General features: G+C 33.2%; 1 protein-coding gene across 1 annotated transcript in view; it reads left to right on the forward strand.

Moving 5' to 3' along the window:
• Window positions 1-702: 702 nt before the first annotated feature.
• The window catches only part of LOC139086972 (serine-rich adhesin for platelets), a 64,436-nt gene continuing 43,467 nt past the window's right edge, over window positions 703-21,671 (forward strand). The window contains exon 1 of the mRNA XM_070635637.1: window positions 703-1,072. Within this exon, the coding sequence (XP_070491738.1) occupies window positions 992-1,072 (81 nt within the window). The 5' untranslated portion in view covers window positions 703-991. The remainder of the gene's footprint in view (window positions 1,073-21,671) is intronic.

Genomic DNA, 21,671 nt, shown 5'->3' on the forward strand with positions numbered 1-21,671 from the left:
AGCGAGAAACAAAAGGGTCAGGAGCTACTTTATTACATAATGATTGGAAATATTGATAGAATGGACCTGAATTTGTTCAAAATCTAGAATTTATGTAGGGATATCCAAAAGAATTTAATCGTGTTAGGAAGTGCTGGGATTTTTGTTGAGATATTCAAGAGTTTCCCTTCCTTCATTCAAATTGTCCACATGAGCAACACTCAATCCATTTAATTAAATTCCATCTAAACCCACCATGCCTCATTTCATCCACAAACAGCACACACATTCTACCATAATATTCATTCATTAATTACTCAAAATTATGTCATAAATGTCTTCATGGTTCAATGCACTTCAAAACACAAAAAAAATTGCTTCAAATTTTATTCAATATAAAAATACAAATCGAATTCACACACTCCTGACATATGTATGAATTGTACATCACCATAGGAATGAATAACAAGCTGATAAATAACATATTTTGACGAACCATGAGTAATGATTCCTTTATTCATTCAGTCAACATTCAACTTGTTTACTATTTTTATTTAAAAGACGAAACTTTTTATTCCTTGTTCCCATATCCATCCAATGGCGCATGCGTATGTATATTTTTGCAGACGAGACGAGACGATGTTACGGTTAGACACATTGGAAGCGAAATACGAAAGCTCAGTATTTTTTTTGTGTGTGATTCTTCAGAAGGATTCGAGCTTTTGTGTCGTGTGGACGAAATTCAAAAAATCTGATAAATATTTTGCCTCATTCGGCGTGTCTAAACTTGATGTGTATTTGAGAGATTCACAGAATTTATATTTTTGGTGGATGTGATGATGTGCAGTTGTTAAAGCAGAAGTGTTGGCAATTCCAAAATAATATAAAAATATTCACAAATTTGTGAAAGTTAATAAATAAATAATTAATAATATTCAAACAGAAAGTCATAAAGAAGTGAATTTTTATTGTGTATATCCATTCAGTGAGACTTGAACGTAAAAAAAAAGAAATGAAAATGAAAATACAAATTTCATTGAAGCTCATTTTAATTGGATTACTATCTCAAATTGATTTTTCTCATAGTCGTGCGGTAAGTCAAGTTCTCTTTTTTTAATACCAAATGTTTTTATGCCAACAAAGAGTTTTTATTTGTTCCTTGACTTTTGTGAATGCGGATGGTTTAGGGGAAGAATTTTGTTACCGATTTGTGTGGTTTTTGTGGATAGAAATTTGTGTTTTTTAAATGATTGTGAAGTTATTCAGTCAGATCAATGAGAAGTATTGGATGGTTTTTTGAGCTATTTGATGAGGGTTAGAAGCATGGTTAGGAAGAGTTCTTGAGGTCAGAATCTTCTCGATTGAAAAATTTTCTTCAACTTTCTAGAGATTTTTTCTGGTAAAATCTCAAAAATCCTTAACATTTTTCAGACATACAAAAGATTTTAAACCTGATTTTGGAATTCAAGGATCTTTAAGGAATTTTATGGATTTTAAGAATTTTAACAAGGTGTGAAAACTCCAAAATTTCACGGAAAATTCCAAAAAATCTTCCCACTGCCTAGCAGATTTTAAAGTCCTTTCTAACATCACATCTCAGATTATTGATGATTAAGTAATAGATATTCAAAATCAATTCAATTTCAAACATTATGCTAGGAAGCTTCAGGATTTTCAGTACTTCTTGGAGATTCCAAGAAATGAATTCTGGCTTTTTAGCTATTTAGTCTCTAAATTTAGAACTTTATTTTGAGCTGGTTTGGAATTATTTGATGTTCTACTTTATTCGGAATTTTAAATTGGAAGACGATGTGTTTCTGGCTAATGAGAATCTCATAAAAAACTGAAATAAATATTCAGAATTTGAAATTCGAAATCTCAAACAACTCAATAATTCAGATTTTATTATTCGCCATAAACGAAGGGGAATAATAAACCGCTAGGACGCTTTAAAGACTAACCATTAACGTGGTGACATAGCAGCATCCTCTCAACAACATTGAACTGTTCTGAAGTAAATTTATTTACCCTATCAGGCAATATGCATGCTTCTTTGGTACAGAAAAATCTTGGAAAAATCACTAAGGTACCCAAAAATGCGGTCTCTTTGCCTGCTAGGGTTCTTATATAAATTGAGTCAAAAACAGCCATTACGACGCCGTCAAGACACCAACAATTAAACCATAACTATGTATACAAGATCTAATTAATTCCTAAAATTCCATAACTTACCATAAAATATTTCTTTAATTTCCACCAAGTTTTCGTCTTAAAATAACTTCTTATGCTTCTTATCTTCAAATTACAAATCAGACATTCAAAAATGCCACATTAATTATTCATGAAATAATTTTAATTAACTTAAATTACATTTTGTTCTAATCAAAGATTCAAATGTAATTAGTAATATTAATCTCTATGTCATTTTGATGCATATTTTAATAATCCATAATATTAATTATTGCTGTTGAGATTAGAATTAATGCGGGTCAAGCGGAATTTATGTGATAAGACTTGGGATAATTTTTAAAATAATTTATTTGATGGGAATTTAGAGGAATTGATAAGAGTTAGTTGCGGATTTAGCTTATCCTAATATGCACAAAGCATAGTTTACAGAGCTTTCTCAACTTAAATGTTGAGCATATTTGTGCACGTTGCTTTCAGCTTAAGAGCACGCTCTTTGCTTGTTAGAAATAGTTTTGGATCGCAAAACTCCGAATAAGACAAATTTGAAGCCAAAACTTAAGAAAACATAAATTTTAATTCCGTAAATTCCACAAAAATTTACCCAAGCAGCACAATTGAACACAGGTCCGCAAAGGTGCTTTTAAGGCATTTACCTGGACCATCTCGCTTTCATTTGGTGTTTATGCAAAAACTTCAGCCGAATCTAAAAATCACCAGAACGGAGCCTTTTTCATCAGTGCTACTCGGGATAATAAACTCCAATTTATCCAAAATCCAATTCAAAAAGTCAAACAAAACCCAACAAAATGTTGATTAATTAAATTTTTATCAAAATTGCTCCCATGTGTAAAAAGTAAAATAATTTCTCTGACCTTATAAGTCATTTTTAAACATTATACTTAATAATCATCCTGAACTGTTTTTTTCACACAGTAAAATTGTGAACATTTATGAAGTTTTCACATTTACGCTTCGTTATGAATAATGAAACATTAAAAATTCATGCATTGTAAAGCAAATGTTCATATAAAATGTTAAATAGTCCATGACCTGTGCTGGATAAAAATAAGTTTTAAATATGAACATAAAAATAAATATTAAAAATGTATTTGGATATGAAAATTATACCAGATTTTATGAATGTATTTTTTGAATGTTTAGTCCGAGTTGACTACGAGTTCTGGAAGTAATTACTCTGGAATGTGTATAATATTGTTCGCATTTTACGTAATTGTATAAAATGCGTTTTTGAGCTCCTCTAGCGTTACATAATTCAACCCATCGTTTCCTAAGGTGTAACTGCACCGCTGGATCAATGTAAAGCAATATTGCCCAAACCGTGTGCTTCGACACATTAATGTGTCCTCGAACTTTGTCATGAGCAGGCTTAAGATGCATATTCGCTGCCGAGGTTCCGAAAAGCATAAGATGTAGAAATGGTCCTAAATCCAGACCCAAAATCAACTTAATTCTGACATAATGTTGAATTTCATCGAATCTGGCCTTTCCCTTGAGTCACAATTCGAGCTGTACACTATTCAGGGTTTCGATTGTGGCTTACTAACAAGGTACAGAATAAAGTACAGAAAAACAAGATTATGATATTTTTGTCGTGATGACGGTTTTTGCTTTATTTCAAATCTGCACAGTTGCATGGCTTACGGTATACTAATGCAATGTACCTAGCCACACAATTTGTGTGTCGCGAATACACAAACCGAGTTAGTGTGACTAGAAACAACTAAGAAGCACCCGAATCCGACTAGACTTTCCCTGGGATCGAACCTGGGTCGTTAGAATGGTATTACGATTAGGACATGCCAGGAAATATGCATAAAGTTTCAGAAATCATATCAAGAAGTCTTGGAATTTTCGGAAGTTTACAGATCTTGAAATTGTGTCAGCAGCAGTGTCAGTTTATTAATTCAAATAAAATATCTAATCAAGATTATTGTTCTGCACACTTTCGACTCAATATTCAATCACCCAGGAACATGTTATTCATTATTTCATACAAAAAACAGGAACTTCCTTTCATACATAATGTGATTAAGAATTATTGTTTCCAATGTGCTATATGATTTTATGTATGGTACAGTGATGATTTAAACAATAATGCTAATTAGTAACAAAATGATCGATTGAAGAGAGCTTTTTTTGGGAAACAATATCTCATGAATATAATGAATATTTAAAAGCATTAATGAATGAAATATGTATGTGACACATGTAGATGTACGATAATGAAAATTAAATGGATTCAATAGATCAATTTTGAATATAATTTTAATTATAAAACATTTCTGAGAATTTTATTTATATCAGGTGTCAAATTTGTTATTAAAAATAGTGATTCCAACAAAAAGCTCAAAAATTTCCATCGCAAACTGAATTTTCGCAGCTACTTCGCAGAATAATAAGTCTGAATGTTTAATGAGAAAGCTTAAATTAATTAGGAAATTAAAATGATGTAAAAAATGTTGTAAAAAATTCTCGCAATATTCTCATTAGCACGTAAAAGCTCATTATCTTACACAGAGTTGGGTGGGTGTAAAATTTTAATTGAATTATGTAATTACCTTAAGAATAAAATTTAAATATTTTATCTCATAATTTAATTGTTTTTAAATCAGATTAAGATTAATGTAATCTGGGGAAGTCTGCGTTATAGTTGACTTAATTTAAACTACAGAAGAATGGGATGAGTTGGGCTTAATCTTATAACCAGTAGGCTTCATTAGGCAGCCAAACGGAATTTGGCATCCATTTGGACTCCTCTTACTCCTTTGTCTCGCTCAGGTCAGAAGGGATGTAATGTAGGTTCAAATTTTAGATTTAATCCGAAATCCAAAAAATTTGAGAGGATTTCCTTAAATGGTTAATTCAGTCTCAAGAACTTAGTTCAGCTGTGTGCCAAAAATGTATGGAAATATCATGAACCGTATCGCGCGTGTGGTTTTAATCGAAAATTATGATAACAAGCTGTGCCGCAAAATAAAAGATTCTTTATCACCGTCATAGCTACCTCACTGTAAACCTTTGTACTAGAATTGAGTTTTCTACCTAATTATTTAGCTTAATTACCTCATCATACCCCCATTACCTCCAGCATCATGCAAACTTTCCATTAAAAAATAGTCAACAAAATCATTAAAAATTTCCAAGAATTTCACTAAATAGTTCCAAAAAGTATTTCCACGCCATAATTATACCGAATCATAAAATAACTAATTTAGCATTCAAAGTAACAATTCTGAAAGTTTATGAATTTCTAACGAAAAGAAAACAACACGAGGCAAAATTTTTGTGTAGAAATAAGAATAATCAAGTAACAAAAGAAAGAAAAACTGAGAAAAATGTTTTACAAAAATGAATGGCCATAAAATATTGGGATTTATGAAAGGGGCATTCAGTTATGATGTCCAATATTTCGTTAATGAGAGCTTGAAGTAGACACTATGAACAATTAGGGAATCAGTACATCGCCGCATTAACGATTAGACACGAAGTTGTCCTAATGGCACCCTAACGACTGATTGTGACAAATTTTTATGTCGAAAAATACGTTGTTGCGTAGTGCTGCTCAAGCGGTGTTCTATGAAAAATTCAATTCGACTCAATTCGACTCAATATGAAGTTTGAGTCAATTTAGACCATAGCTTGGGAAAGACTGTTTTTAAGGGAGAAAAGGATTAAATTCAGGCTTACTTACTTACTTATTTGGCTGGGGCGCATGTGAGCCTATTGCAGGGCGAAGACAACTTCAAAATGCAGATTTTTGAATCAAATTTCTTGAACATTTCAAAACTAGCGTGACTTGATGTAATCCAGCCTCTGGATAGACTCACCCAATATACTTTCCTTAAAACATCATTTATGATCGTTCCCAGAAAATACTTTTTTAATCAAAGAGATTTTCCATTCTAGATAAATTTTTATTCGCGACTTTATGATCTGCTAAATAATTTATTAAGAATTATTATTTTAGCTAGAAAAGGTTCTTACATTTAAAGGAAATTTAATAAACGTAAATTGTAAAAATCACAGGAAAATCACAACATTTTCCTGTTTCGTCGGAAGTTTACGAAATAAAATTATTGACTACCGGGTAAGTCTGTTAATTGAATAAAGCCTGTTGCTGTGATTGTTTTTACTTAGAAAATGATAATTTGAGTCAGTGTTGTCCAAACTTTGGCAATGGCACAAGTTTGTCGTAAGCCACGACCAGGAATTTCGCATGATATTCCAATAACTTAATTCCGGAATTGAAATTTTGTACCGGCTTTGAAATCCCTAGTCACGACTTGAACCAAATACGGTTCATGGCATTTCTGAAAATATTTGAGGGTCCACTTAAGTACCGCGACACACCGTTTGGACAACACTGATTTACAATAATTTAAGCAGTGAGAATTGAACCAAAGCCTCACAAACAGAGATTATCGTCAAAGAGCTCGAAGTCGACTTTGATTTTCTAAGAAGTCGAGTCTACTTGAGTCATTTTTCTTCATAAAACTCTAGTCAAATTTGAGTTCCGATTTCGTCAAAGAGCTTACGGTTGCATAATCAATTCAACCTACATTAAACTCAAATCCCCTAAAAATTCAACTCTACATCGACACCACAACATTTCATCAACAATAAACAAAAAATTAATCAAATAACGTCAGCCTATAATTTATTTATAGTATTCATTACCTCAATGAAAATGTCAAAAAATAATCCTAATCCTCAATCAAAAAAAAAGAATAAAGTAGATTAAATTTTCTATAAATATAATTTGACAAAATTTGTTTAAATTATTTTGAGGCATCATTGCCGTACACAAAAAGGTCTGATTTACCTTTATCATAAAAAAAAGCTTGAAATTTTTATGTCCTCTCAATTTTAATTACGAGCATTTTTTTGCTGCTCGTCTTCTAAAGCTCTTCTTTGTTTTTACTTCCATTCACATCTGATAAAGTGAATTTAGCACTAACGAGATACTTTATTTATAGCTCTTGGAGCTGACGTAAATATCAATGTCAATTATTTCATACGAAATTAGCTCAATTTAATCTTTGGATGTAAGAAGGAAAAGTACCTAAAAGTGAATGGAATTAAATATCAATTTTTGGTGCTTAGAAAATTCTTAAGAAATTTAATTTCAGTACAAAATTTTGTATGGTTTTTGAGAATTTTGATTTAATTAGTCAAAGGACTGAGTTTGATATTTATTTGGTAAGGATTCTAATACTTTGACTTTTAACATCCCCGAGCAATTGTATACAGCCAGCAATTGAGTCAGATGGAAAGCATTTTGTAGCAACTTAAGCTTCAAGTCGGAGAATAGTGTCAGTAAGTAAATATGTATACTCAAGCAAGTTTCCCGACCTTAACTGCAGCATGCAAAATGGCGCTGACCACACCGTGGCGTCTTGCTGCTTTAGGCAGAGTTGCAAAACAGGTGACTGTGACAGACGAAAATTCTTGATAATTTGTATGGTTTTATAGGAAAATTATCAATAATTTGTACGGTTTTTACCTGTCACAGGCACCTGTTTTGCAACTCTGACTTTATTTTGTCAGAGCCTATTTTGGCCAGCAATAGCACTTGCCCTTGGTTTCTAGTCTACGGAGTCCGGAGTCCGGACTACAAAAGTCCAAAAAGTCCGGACTGCAGTAAAGGCGCTTCCACATTGTAGTCCTGCAAACTCTGCATCACTTAATATAATGATTGATAGATCGGTTTATAGTAGGAATTGAACCTACGTATTCACTAAAGATTGATTCAGGTATCTGGTCTCTTGCCTAACCACTCGACTACAGAGGCCTTACTCTTGCATTGACAGATTCGCCTATATCCCCCAATTCCAATCTTGATCTTGTTCTGGGTGATTCAACAATTCATCAACATCGAGACTTCAAGATGCCCTACCTGCCGCCTCGTCGGCTATAAATTAGTTTCAAGTTCACAATCTAATTTAATTTCATATTCTCTACAACATCATTTCAAGATCCTAACAATAAGGTTCAATTTTCATGTACGTCTCATATTTAATTCTAAGTATTGAATGACGTTAATGAATATTCTATTATTGTGTAGCTAGAGTGATTACATATCAGCACAAAACCCTCCTTTTCTTAATATCAATTATTAAAACGCCTAACAAAGAAAATGACACAAGCTTGATATTAATTTACGCATAACAACCCATTCTAAAGGTTAGATAAGGCAACAGCATCTTTATAGCATATGTCAAAGATGTTCATTGAACTTTATACAGTAGCGTCCAAAAATTTGCGGACAAGAAATATTTTTTCTTATTTTGATTATAAAATCCGTTTAAATGCATGAAATTGAATGCGGTTTTCAGTGTTTAATTCTTCTTTAAAAACTACATTAGAAAAAACATACATTTAGTTGGAAACATTTGTTAATTATACTATAAAAATTTTTTTGTATTAAATGAGACGGTCAAAAATTTGCGGACAAAGCTTTTTGTTGTGATATTTTTAACAGTTCTTATCATATCAACAAGCTTTGATTCTTTTCTTGATCTTTGTTGATTGCTTTTAAAAAAGGAAATCACTTTTCCAAATTGAGCATGCTGCATTCCAGTTACGGACCTTAAAACATTTTATGGTTAGGCCACGAGTTTTTCTCAAAAATTTTCACTTTTCTTGCAATTAAAGTAAATGTTTTTATACTCATTTAATAGCATTTTTAATGCACTTTCTAACAATATACAACACATAAAGCTTCCTTGAAAACAGACATCAAATTCAAAGAAAATATATGAAAAAGGCAAGATGGCGGCTCATCAAAGATTACAAAAGTTTAAATTATTCAATGATTAGGACTTTTTGTGTAGTTTTTTGAGTTTGAATCTTTAGATTAGAGCTGTTTCAATTTAAAACAATAAATTTTACTGGCGTTTTCCAGCTTTTCAAAGGGAAATAGGTCGTACGAAAATGTCACATATAGAACTTTCAAAGGAGAGAAAATTCAAAAAGTAGTTTTTCATTATTTAGACTATTGAAGATGGTCAAAATGGATTTTTTCCATTGTAAACATTCAAAATATAACAAATAAATGCTTAACAGATATTAACTTAAAGCATAAACAACAAAATTAAAAATAATTTTTTTCTCTCCTTTGAAAGTTCTATATGTGACATTTTCGTACGACCTATTTCCCTTTGAAAAGCTGGAAAACGCCAGTAAAATTTATTGTTTTAAATTGAAACAGCTCTAATCTAAAGATTCAAACTCAAAAAACTACACAAAAAGTCCTAATCATTGAATAATTTAAACTTTTGTAATCTTTGATGAGCCGCCATCTTGCCTTTTTCATATATTTTCTTTGAATTTGATGTCTGTTTTCAAGGAAGCTTTATGTGTTGTATATTGTTAGAAAGTGCATTAAAAATGCTATTAAATGAGTATAAAAACATTTACTTTAATTGCAAGAAAAGTGAAAATTTTTGAGAAAAACTCGTGGCCTAACCATAAAATGTTTTAAGGTCCGTAACTGGAATGCAGCATGCTCAATTTGGAAAAGTGATTTCCTTTTTTTAAAAGCAATCAACAAAGATCAAGAAAAGAATCAAAGCTTGTTGATATGATAAGAACTGTTAAAAATATCACAACAAAAAGCTTTGTCCGCAAATTTTTGACCGTCTCATTTAATACAAAAAAATTTTTATAGTATAATTAACAAATGTTTCCAACTAAATGTATGTTTTTTCTAATGTAGTTTTTAAAGAAGAATTAAACACTGAAAACCGCATTCAATTTCATGCATTTAAACGGATTTTATAATCAAAATAAGAAAAAATATTTCTTGTCCGCAAATTTTTGGACGCTACTGTACATATTCTCAAATTACTTGATATTAGTTCCTTAACTTCATTAACATCAAATTTAAATAATTTTTTGAAACATAAAATTTAACTTTTGAACAATCATAAATTTGAATATTCTAAAGAAATTAAGAAAGGACAACAGAAAGTTTCACAGCTTGAACTAAACAGCTTCCATGACTCTTAAATGAAATCAATTTTTTTAAGAATATTAAGTAAAAATTTGTAGGTTTTTAAATGTCAGGAAAAGAAGAAAAATGGAAACTAGTTTGAAAATTATTGAAGTTTGAAGGATTAGAACGCATTTTATCTGGTCTATAAGCGAAAAGCTATATTTACTTATCTGGACTTATCTGGACTTATCTGGACTTATCTGGACTTATCTGGACTTATCTGGACTTATCTGGACTTATCTGGACTTATCTGGACTTATCTGGACTTATCTGGACTTATCTGGACTTATCTGGATTTATCTCGATTTATCTGGACTTATCTGGACTTATCTGGACTTATCTGGAATTATCTGGAATTATCTGGACTTATCTGGACTTATCTGGACTTATCAGGATTTATCTGGACTTATCAGGATTTATCTGGACTTATCAGGATTTATCTGGACTTATCTGGATTTATCTGGACTTATCTGGACTTATCTGGACTTATCTGGACTTATCTGGACTTATCTGGACTTATCTGGACTTATCTGGAATTATCTGGAGATATCTGTACTTATCTGGACTTATTTGGACTTATTTGGACTTTCTGGACTGTCTGGATCCTTATTAGCACTTAAAGGTGTCATTGTTGAATTGACAGAAAAATTTTAACTCCGAATAACGGATCCCGAATAAGGCTCGAACCTACGTCCTAAGATTTCCAGGCGCATGCTCCTAACACTGAGCTATCAGATGTTATACGACTGTATGGCAAATTCCCATACAAGTGCCATACTTGACAGAACATTCGGTACCATGACAACCCTTGACATTTCACCTCTACAGTCTCCTAAAAACACATCCACAAAGCATCCAACAAACTTTTCATTTCCTGTACCTTACAACGACAGCAATCTATTATAATCAGTACAAAACTTCTAAGCTTACTAATTAGTTTTGCAAAGAAAACAGACTAATTGACAAAATGTCGACATGACCTTTCTCGGATTCCAACATCCCACACAACGAAAAGGAAATGGAAACTAAAGATAATGAAATGATTCTGATTCCTTTTTGTGACTTATGACTCTCCCTAATTTTTCTTATTTTATGCACGGCTTCAAAATGGAAGGAAAATGAAGAACATCAGTTATAAAAAAAAATCATAAAAAAACATTTTTTCGTTTTGTGATTTTTGAATAATTTAACGGAAGGAGCAAAAAAGGTTGTGAATAAAATAAAAAATATGACAAAAGTTTACAAGCTTTTCTTTCCGTTCCTTTTCTTACTTCTTTTTTTTTGGTTTTTAATGTGATTTCGCACACATAAAGAGAAGCTCCTTCTAAAAATATGTCATGAGCGAAGTTGAAAATTTTTTCTTCTTAATTCTTTATTCATTGAGAATATTTTTTGTGTGGATTTGTCGTGGGGTTGTCTGTTTTTGAAGCCTTTATTGAAGTTAAAGGAATTGTTCAATTTAAACATTCATACTAAAGATGAGATCTTTAGTATTGAAGCTCTCAAGCTTTAGGTCTTCAGCTGTGCAGCAATGATATTGCAATGATGTTAATAATGCATTGCTGAAGTTACCTGAAGTTTCGTATGTACTCTAGGTGCTTAATCACTGAAATCTTAAACAAAAATACCTAAGAACCACTGCTTCTTGAAATTGGGGGTTCGATTCTCATTGATGTTCAACTCTGGTCCATTAAATAGCACTTATTTTCAAAATCGCTAGCTTTTACTGATCACTTGTGATCCATGACTTTTCATAGATGCAGCTTAAAGTTAGCTTTGTTACTGAATTCCGCTTACCAATTCTCTAGTGATTCCCAAATGCAATATGAGGTATATAAAACCATAAATAGACAATTTTGCCATTACGAGAATAACTTCGATTGGATAAGCGAAAGATTGACTATCTTTATTACTACATTTAGTAAGAACGTCAGTTCGATTCCCATCAGATGCCGATCTTTCAATAATTACATAAGTCTATTGTTGATCAATTGTCGATAAGACAAGGATTCGTACAAATGCTCTTGACATTACAAGTTTGTATATTGAGAAACAAACAGTGCAACAACATTTGAATCAGGCTTGACATTTTTCTAGATCCTTAGCATATCTCTCTCTCTTCTGCTTGATGTCGTTTCATTGTAAAGTGTAAGGCGCTTACGATACATTTCTTGCCATGGTGAACTGTCTCTTTAGAAGTTAACGATTGCCAAGTAGTACTGTTTCCATGATTTATGTAGATTGCTCTGACTACATCTATCAAGCGGATTATCACATCTACTTAATGCAACAGTCACATTGTATCTGATCGGTCGTTCCAAAGTCTTTGAATGAAAAATGTCTATACATGCGTTACTGACTTCTTGCTGCTGAGTTGCAGAAATATTTAGAATTTCTTCAAATTTTATTGAAGCTTTGAATATTCAGCGGTTCCAAAAAATTCACATCAATTAATCTCAATTTCCACATCTTTCAAAAAAAAGTGCGCCTTCAAGTCTGAAAATTTTAAAGAAGAAAAAAAGCTTCTACTTTCCGACTGCTCTACTGAGCCATCATGATGATGAATGGTATGAAAAGTATGAATAGATAACTGTGTATGGAGAAAAATGGCTCCTACATTCTTAATTTTCAGTCAATAGAGATGAGCTGTGGTATCTGATGGCCGAATTTAAGTTCCCACATAAGATGATTCGTCTTTTAAGAACAACATTGCTGAAAGTCCAGAGTCGTGTTAAAGTGCAAGGCCTCTTATCAGAGAGTTTTGAAACTCTAAGTGGGCTTAGGCAAGGAGATGAACTTTCCACGAAGCTCTTTAACATCGTCTTGGAAGGAGTGTGCAGGAGAGCACGTTTAGAACTGTGTGGGACTGTATTCAATAAGTCAACGCAGTTAATTGCGTACGCGGATGACATTGATATCGTTGGAAGGAATTTAAGGTCTATCACGGAGGCGTACTCCAAGTTAGAACGTGAAGCCGGACGTTTGGGATTATTGGTGAATGAGGATAAGACTAAACTCTTGATGGTTGCTGCGTCAGAAAGAACAAAACAGCGAGTAGGTAGTCATCTAAACGTCGAGAGTAAACGTTTTGAAGTAGTCGAGGAGTTCAAATACCTCGGGTCATTTGTAAACAACAAGGCAGACGTTACAATCGAAGTACGCAAGCGGATCCACTCGGCATATGGTGCATTCTACAGCTTAAAGCACCTCCTAACATCCAAGAGTCTATCGAGAGGAACCAAAGTCATGCTGTACAAGACGCTTATCCGGGTCATTGCGCTATATGGTTCAGAAACCTGGAATTCAACACAAGCGGATGAGGACGCATTAGGTGTCTTTGAGAGACGAGTGCTACGAGCGATTTATGGCCCTGTGAAGGAAGGAGAAGAGTATAGGTCTAGACATAATAATGAACTTTATCTGTTATTCCAGGATGCAGATATAGTGACAGTACTTCGCGCGAATCGCTTGAGATGGGCAGGCCATATACAGAAGGCCAAGTGACGCCCCAGTCCTTAAGGTAACTACCTCAGACTTTGTGGATGGCAAGAGGTCGCGTGGAAGACCAAAGAATTCCTGGATTGCATGTATTGAAAAGGACGCTAGAGTCCTTAATATCCCGAACTGGCAGAAGGTTTCGAAGGATAGAGCTGTCTTCAGACATTCCCTACGCGCGGCAATGGGCCCTCGTGCGCCCCAGCCAAGGAAGTAAGTAAGTAGTACATTCTTAATTTGCATTTTATTTTCATTCCGATGAAACTTTGATAGGGAAAATTTTCTTAGCGAAAAAGACCCGAATGGCACAAGCGTTTGGTAGGGCACTGTTGCGTCGCCAAGCTATAGGCAAGACGCGAAATTTCTCCGATGGCAATGTGTAGGCTGATTTTGGTTAAATTGCAAATCTGTAGTTGACAGCGAAAAAGCAGCAGTAGCTTAGTGGTTAGAGTGTTGACCTACCGAACCTTAAGTCTCGGGTTCGATCCCAAAGAAAGTCTAGTCATATTCGGGTGCTTTTTCGCTGTTTCTTGAAGCACAGACCTTCTTCTAGATGCACAGACCTGTAGTTTATAACCAAACCCTAATTTCGACCCATTTTTACGGCTGTTATACACTTAGCCCTCTAATTCCTCTCAACCCGATCGGAATTCCAGAAGGGTGAGTGTATGGCCATTAGGGAGCGATCCAATTAGTTAGCTCTTAGGTTTCTTTAGTTTTCATAATACTGACTATACAAAATCGGCGGCAGTTCCCTATCTTATGCCGCTCGGGAAGCATCTCAATTTTAAGATCCATCATCGTATTTTCTACAGCTTTTTCTTTGCTGGATGTAAAAGCATTTTTTTTTTTATTTCATTAAAATAAAATGTTCTTGTAAGGCTCTTTACAAGCTGCTTGCTGTAATAATATTGACAATGAAAACATTTTAAAGGAAGGAAATTTATGTTTGAGAAAATTTTTCATCATTTTTTTTCTGTTTTTTTGTTATTTCTGTAGAGACTTTTGCCTTAGAAAATTTTTACCATTCTTGTTGTTTCTTATCTTTACGATGCTTTCTGCTTCCATTATTCTAATATTTAGTCATGTCAATTATGATTGGAAGTAAAATGAGCTCAGAATTTTTAAGGTAAACAAATTTTTTTTTGTTAATGGTAGATTTGTTGCGCATTTTATGGATCATAAAGCGTGATGTTTTAGGGTGATGATTTTGAATTGAGGTGTGCATATTGAATAGAAGATGGACATAGCTAAAATGGTCCGATGCTAACTTTTTTCTGATTATATCTTTTGGAAATGGCTATATTGTCATAGTAATGAAAGGATTGAACTGAATTAGTTGCTTTTTAGCAGTAAAGTAGTGAGCAGCTTGTGTTTCGTTCCATTCAGTTTTACTTCTAGCCATAAAAGTCGAAGTGGTTCGGGAACGAAATGGTTTAGTACTTCGGTATCTAACTCTCCCTACTTTGCGAGCATGGGTTCGAAACTCGGCAGGAGAAAATTTTCATCTGTATTTTTCAAATCTAATTTAACTGAAACGCTGCTCACATCCTTAATTGAAGACTACAGGCAATAATGCATCAAAAAAGTGGTTCTTTACGTCTTTTGAAAATGGATATATTGATAGTAGGGTTTCTGATGCCGTTAACGAAAACGGAAAACGGGCCGTTTTTTTGAAAAAAAATAAAACGGAAAACGGACGTTTTTTTATAGCCGTTTTTCCGTTTTTTAATATGACTATTTTCCTGAATTTTTTGAATTTTCACAAAAATTTAATTAATTTTTCGACACAAAAAAAAAATTTTAATTTATTATTTAAACTAAAAAAATTAAGATTCGTCAATATTTTGGCCTGCGATACACTTCTAGAAGTAAATTTTTCATGTAGAAATCAAAAAGGACTTTAATTTGAATGCAACGTATTGTTTTGCTACCATTAAAAAAACGGACCCGTTAACGGCCGTTTTTCGGAAAAAAAACGGAAACGGCCGTTTTTTAAAAATGCCGTTTTTCAGAAACCCTAATTGATAGTAAAGAAACAATCGGACTAAAAGGGTTAGTTTTTCGGATAAGCAATCATTTTCATGGATTTGGGAACTATATTGTGGAGTGGTGGACAACCTAAGCTCAGGTGCTTAGCTAAGAACCTCTAGTTGATATCATAGCACTAAATAATTCCAATCTTAACTCATCCACAAAATAGGGATAATCTCCATCTCCAACACTTCATTTACACCCAAGTTACTCTTGATTCTTGAGTTTCTTGTAACAAAAAAAATAAAGTTTCAAATTCTTTTAAAGAATAAATTTTCTTTAATAAAATAAATTTTGCTGTTTATTTTTCATTCTCGCTAAGAAAATTGGAAAACTTGAAGAATTTTTCTTTTCTATTATTCTTGCCTTTTTTTCATTTCTAGCTTGTTTGAGCATAAATAATAAATAATTTCAATGCAAATTTGCGTTGCTTTAAACAAAAAAATGTCTATGTGTATCCAAATAGAGACATAAGATTGGGTAAAAAAAAAGAGAAAGCATAACTAGGGTGAGGAATGTTGATGTCGTCGTCATGGCATTCAATATACAACTATTTATTTATATGACCTAAAAGCAACTCGTGATGACGGAAATTTTTTAACTTTTTTTTCAAGAATTTTTTATTTAATATTTTTTAAATAAAACGCACACATGCGACTGAGAGACAATGAGGAATAAAACTGAAAGTTTGTGTGACGGTGGAAAGGCATAACTTTTATATCCACCGTTATTCTTGACAAGGAACAAATTTTGAAATTTAATTTTTATACTTTTTTGTTTCTTTGGAAAGTTTTTTAACTGATTTTCATTGGAAAATCTAGTTTTGGGGGTAATTTGAGTTGTTGTTTGGCTGTCGAGTCTATTTATTTTGATGGAATTGGAAATTTGAATGACATTAGGGTTGACGTCACTCCCTTCCGTAATTTCATGCCTAAAATAATTGTTGATCAAGTAACTAAAACTCTTATGCTCAAAAAATATAGAAATGTATCGTAACGGTAACAAAATTGCAAACTTCCCTTCTGAAAACGTTACGTGATTTCCGAACGATCGCATTGGTTACCTTAAGTGTATCCTAGCTCGTACTAACATTTTCGACAGTGGTTCTTAAACTATTCAAACCAAGCTTGAGTCTTCTATTTTGTGGTGAAATAACCCTAGTGACACATCATGACGAAGTATTGATGACGATCAAATGACGGTCACAAAACAATTTTTTTGAAAAATCGGCCGTTATCAAATCCTCATGATGAAAAATTTTGTGTAACGTCGTTATCATTATTTACGGCTTTAACCTTTACGAGAGTTGTCACTCTCTATCGATTAATTATCATACCTCCTCTACCAAGGAACCAGGCTTCTACCATGAATCAGTTGAGTTTCTTTCTGAAGGCACTTGTATAACAATTCTGATTAAATATAGTTGGAGTGACACTGCTTTAGAATTAATTTGGGTATCCAATATTGATTAAATTAGTTGGTTCTGAATATATCTCTTTGTAATTTCTTCAAACCATAGCTAAACTCTACTACTCCTCACTTCTTAGCTACTTAGCCTACTTATATGTAGCTAAGCCGTGTCTTCTGATTAATCAGGAGTCAAATTCAAGCCACACGCAGCAACAAATTCTTGCTTTTTGCCATCTAATTGCAATTTATCCAGAAATATTCAAACAATTTTGTCAATTTACGTCAAACTCTTAAACAAGAAGCATAAATTCTCCTTACAAAAATACCTTAACTTCAAAAAGAATAATCGAAATTCATAAAAATGCTCTACATGCTTTGTGATAAATTTTTTCAAACTTATGCAGCACAAAAAAAAACCGCAAAAAATTTTCTTTCTGTTTTGCAATTTTTATGAGAAATTTTTTTCTTTTATTTTATTTTTAAACATGAAAGGCAAAAAAAAAAGGAATTCCTTTTTGAGAAAGAAAGCTATTTAGGTTCAATCAAGCTCCATACAGTTGCCAGCATTTCAGCACAAATTGTATTTTGAGTCCTATGGCGTACATTTTAATGCTGTTTACACAACAGTCGTTAGATATTGAATTTGTTTATTTACTGTGAATGAAAAATAAGCGGGTATTTATTTTTTTGGGTTGTCATAGCAGCTGAACTTACTTCAAGAAGATCCTGTGTAAAGTGATATTTTTGATTCCAATAGAAAACGTCAACAAAAATTGGAATTATACTTTTTTGAATAAATAATGTTGCTTGGTGATTTAAAATGTTTGTTTTCATTATTTTATGCTTGATACTATTTATATAATCAGCCTTGAACTGTTCAGCTTTAGGTTATATCCTGAATAGAACAAGTCGGTTGATCGTTCTGGATTCTGATTCCAGGCCGATGTGACTATGGCTTGATACCGGAATTAACTCAATTTAACTAGATTCAATCGAATCTAGCCCCATGAAACAGTAATACTGGTCTTGAACTAGAATCCGGCATCAAGTCATAATCACGACAGCCTGAAGTCAGATTCGATTAAATCGAATACCATGAAAGAGTCACGGAGACCTGGATTTAATTCACCGAATTTAGCACCATGACACAGTCACGCTCGCCTAGAACCAAAATCCATCGCTAAGTCATAGTCACATCAGACTGAAGCTACATTCAAGCTACATACAAGTTAAATCCGATACCATGAAAGAGTCACGATGACCATGAACCAGAATACGGCACCAAATCAGAGTCAAGTCGGCCTAGAGCCAGATTCGGTTAAATCCAATACCATGCCCGAGTTACGGAGACCAAGATTTCATCGACCGAATTCAGCACCAAGTCACAGTCATTCCGGTCTGATGCCGAATTTTTGGTCGATTAACTGATTTGTGCTTTCGAGTACTTGTCTAACTCAGAATTTCAAAATTAATAATTTACCGGCACAGCAGATTTCAAACTGCACACTTTATACACTGTGCCTAACAAGAACTCAACACCCCGCAGCTTCACATGAATCAATTCAAACTTGACTTTGAAATATTTCATCCTTATACCAACAATGACAAAAGATCCTAAAAACTCAAAATTTATATCCTCATATTCATCAGTCTTCAAAGGATTTACTTTCCAATAAAAATCTTTCAAAAAACCCCTTAAAGCGTTTCAATGGACCTAAGACTCAAGCATATCAAGAGAAAAATTTCAATTCCAACAGCAAACAAATCATCAGCATAAATTACCTTTCAATCAATTTATTTCAAATCATTTATCAATCGCAAAATACACATAGAACTGCTACCCAGGAAGGGTGTTTAAATACATAGAAGCAGAGTTGTAGGATGGTTGAATAATTGAACATGAGGAGTTTATTGTTGAGGAATGAAATAATTGTAGATAAATTTGTATCAAATTGAGATATAACATGTAGGTTATGTCTAGATGGATAGATTAGGTGTACATGTAGGTCAAGATTACGCCTACATGTAGGTTATGTCTACAAGACAGGTTATGTCTACTTGTAGGTTATGTCAGCATGGCAGCTTATGTCTACTTGGAGGTTATGTCTACTTGTAGGTTATGTCTACATGGCAGGTTATGTATGACATTTATTTCTAAATGTCAATAATGCCTACATGTAGGTTATCTCTACCATAGCACCTTATGTCTTCATGAAGGTTGTATCTACATGGCAGGTTATGTCTAAATGGCAGGTTATGTCTACATGTTAGGTTATGTCTACATGTCAGGTTATGTCTACATGTGGATTATGTCTGCATGGTGAATTATGTCTACATAGTAGATTATGTCTACATGGCATTTCTTCATGTTGATTATGTCTACATGCAGATACTGTCGATTCCAACCCTGCCTCAATATTGAGCATAGAAACAATTCCAATAAAGCAAGCACTCCTTTCGATCTTAAAATAATTATTTTTCATTTTCCCAACAATACATTTTTTATCGATTTTTTCAGTTCCTATTTTTATTTCGTGTCCTTGCACTACTCTCCACAATTGTATCGTAACCGTTGACTGCTGTTTAAATTTACTGCCATAATAAACAGCAAACAGTCATGGACAATCGATTTTTTTTCTCTTCCTTCTCTCTGTTTGCCTCGCAAGTAGCGTAATGTTTACATTTCTACTTACTAAGGTATTTTATCCTACATCATCACAACAAGATGTCATAGTAGCATTCCTGATTATTATTGTGAAGGTAGAGGATGAAGAAAAAAAGTTAAGGAACTTTCGCATACACACAGTTTATTATTCCGTTAACGATGTTGACAAGTGACATAAACAGACTTTTTGTGACTTTCTCACTTTTTTTTATGCTGTACGCTATATCATTTGTGATAAGCATACATACATGGGGACAATTTTTCATCGTATAAAAATTTCAATTTTTGTGAATCACATGTGAGCATATTTAAGTAAATTGCCGTGAGCATAAAAATAGTCACAGAAGGAAAAGTATCGTGCCATTAGACATGCTTTGCTATTTCTCCTGTATGAGAATTTATTGTTGCTACAATCTTCCATATCGTTTGTTAGCAGAACTTTCTTGAAATGGAATTTTTTAGGCCCGCATTTAAAGTTCCTTAAAAGTTCATTCAAATACAAAATAAATACAAAAAGGTTAAAAGTTTTATCACGCGGGCTTTATTTCTCCTTTGATGATTTGAAAGGAATGGGTTTGAATTTTAATTAATGTTCAGTTGAAGAAATCGGCAATCATTGAACCGATATTGATTTTGAGCACACAATGTGGCAATTTGGGAGCATGAAATTGAAGGATTTGATAAGAAAGTTGGAATATCTTTGAGTTCGAATCTTATAGAAGACAGCAGCGACTTTAGATCATTTTTGTTGAGAATCCATGACTTCTTGACTGTTTACTTATTAGAAGAGCTCCAAGGATCGGCAAATATTGAAATATTGGTACTACGACGACTAGGTGCCAGTATACTAAGACCAAGTGGCTACCAACAGTTCAATATGTATCGATCGGGAAAGCTCGAAGTCGATTCGAATTTTGTTTGGAAAAGTCGACTTCGTGTTCTCGTTTCCAAGTAATGATGTTCAAAAATCAGAAAAACTCAAGGATAATCTTAAATATATAACAAGTTGAAATGTCAAGTTTATAGCTCTAGAAACAAAAATTGAAGAAAATATTGGCAAATTACAAAAAATATTGATGAGATCTGATAGGTTAGTAGTCTAAGTACTTGTCTGGTAATCAAAGAATAGAAGATTAGAAGTGAGAGATTCGACTCCTTTTCAACAGGATCAGACATCAATCGAAAAATTACGAATCTTGCAATTTTTAGATGATTGTATGATTGTATGAGCCAAAGGTGTACTTCTATTGGATGTGTTTAAAAGGACGCTAGATTCCTTAATATCCCGAACTGTCAGAAGGTTTCGAAAGATAGATCTGTCTTTAGACATTCCCTACGAGCAGCAATGGGCCCTCGTGTGCTCCAGCCAAGGAAGTAAGAAGTAAGGAAGTATGGCTGCACTTTAGTATCGTCTAGAAATAAATCTACTACATCTAAAGCAATTGAATTAGAGGATATCTGACAGTGCATTCGATATTTTCTTCTCATTCCTGGTGCCATCAAGCCAAGCGACACAATGTAAGCTTAGGAACCATTATAAAATCCACACGGACTTTTATTGGACTCCAAACTCTGTTTTGTTTCTAAAAATATGTTAAATGGAGCTTTGTGTCCACCATTTATGTCTATTCAAGTCGTCAAGTGATTTTTCTTTCGAAATCAGTGCAATAATCAAGGAAAGTTTCTAGTTAATTGAAAGTATCTCGCATATATATTTATAGAAGGCTTAAACCATAAAGGCTTACAACATACATACATCAGTGCCAATCGTCGCATTCATCATCACCTTAATATAAGCACAAATAATTCCTTAATTACCGTAAACTAAAACTTCCTCAAAAGACACCTTCTCAAAAGCGTACACGCCACCTAAACACAAAT

Source organism: Chironomus tepperi, unplaced genomic scaffold, assembly GCF_022539635.2.
Source record: "Chironomus tepperi strain 1889 unplaced genomic scaffold, CSIRO-AGI_Ctep_v1 contig_93, whole genome shotgun sequence".
Taxonomy (NCBI): domain Eukaryota; kingdom Metazoa; phylum Arthropoda; class Insecta; order Diptera; family Chironomidae; genus Chironomus; species Chironomus tepperi.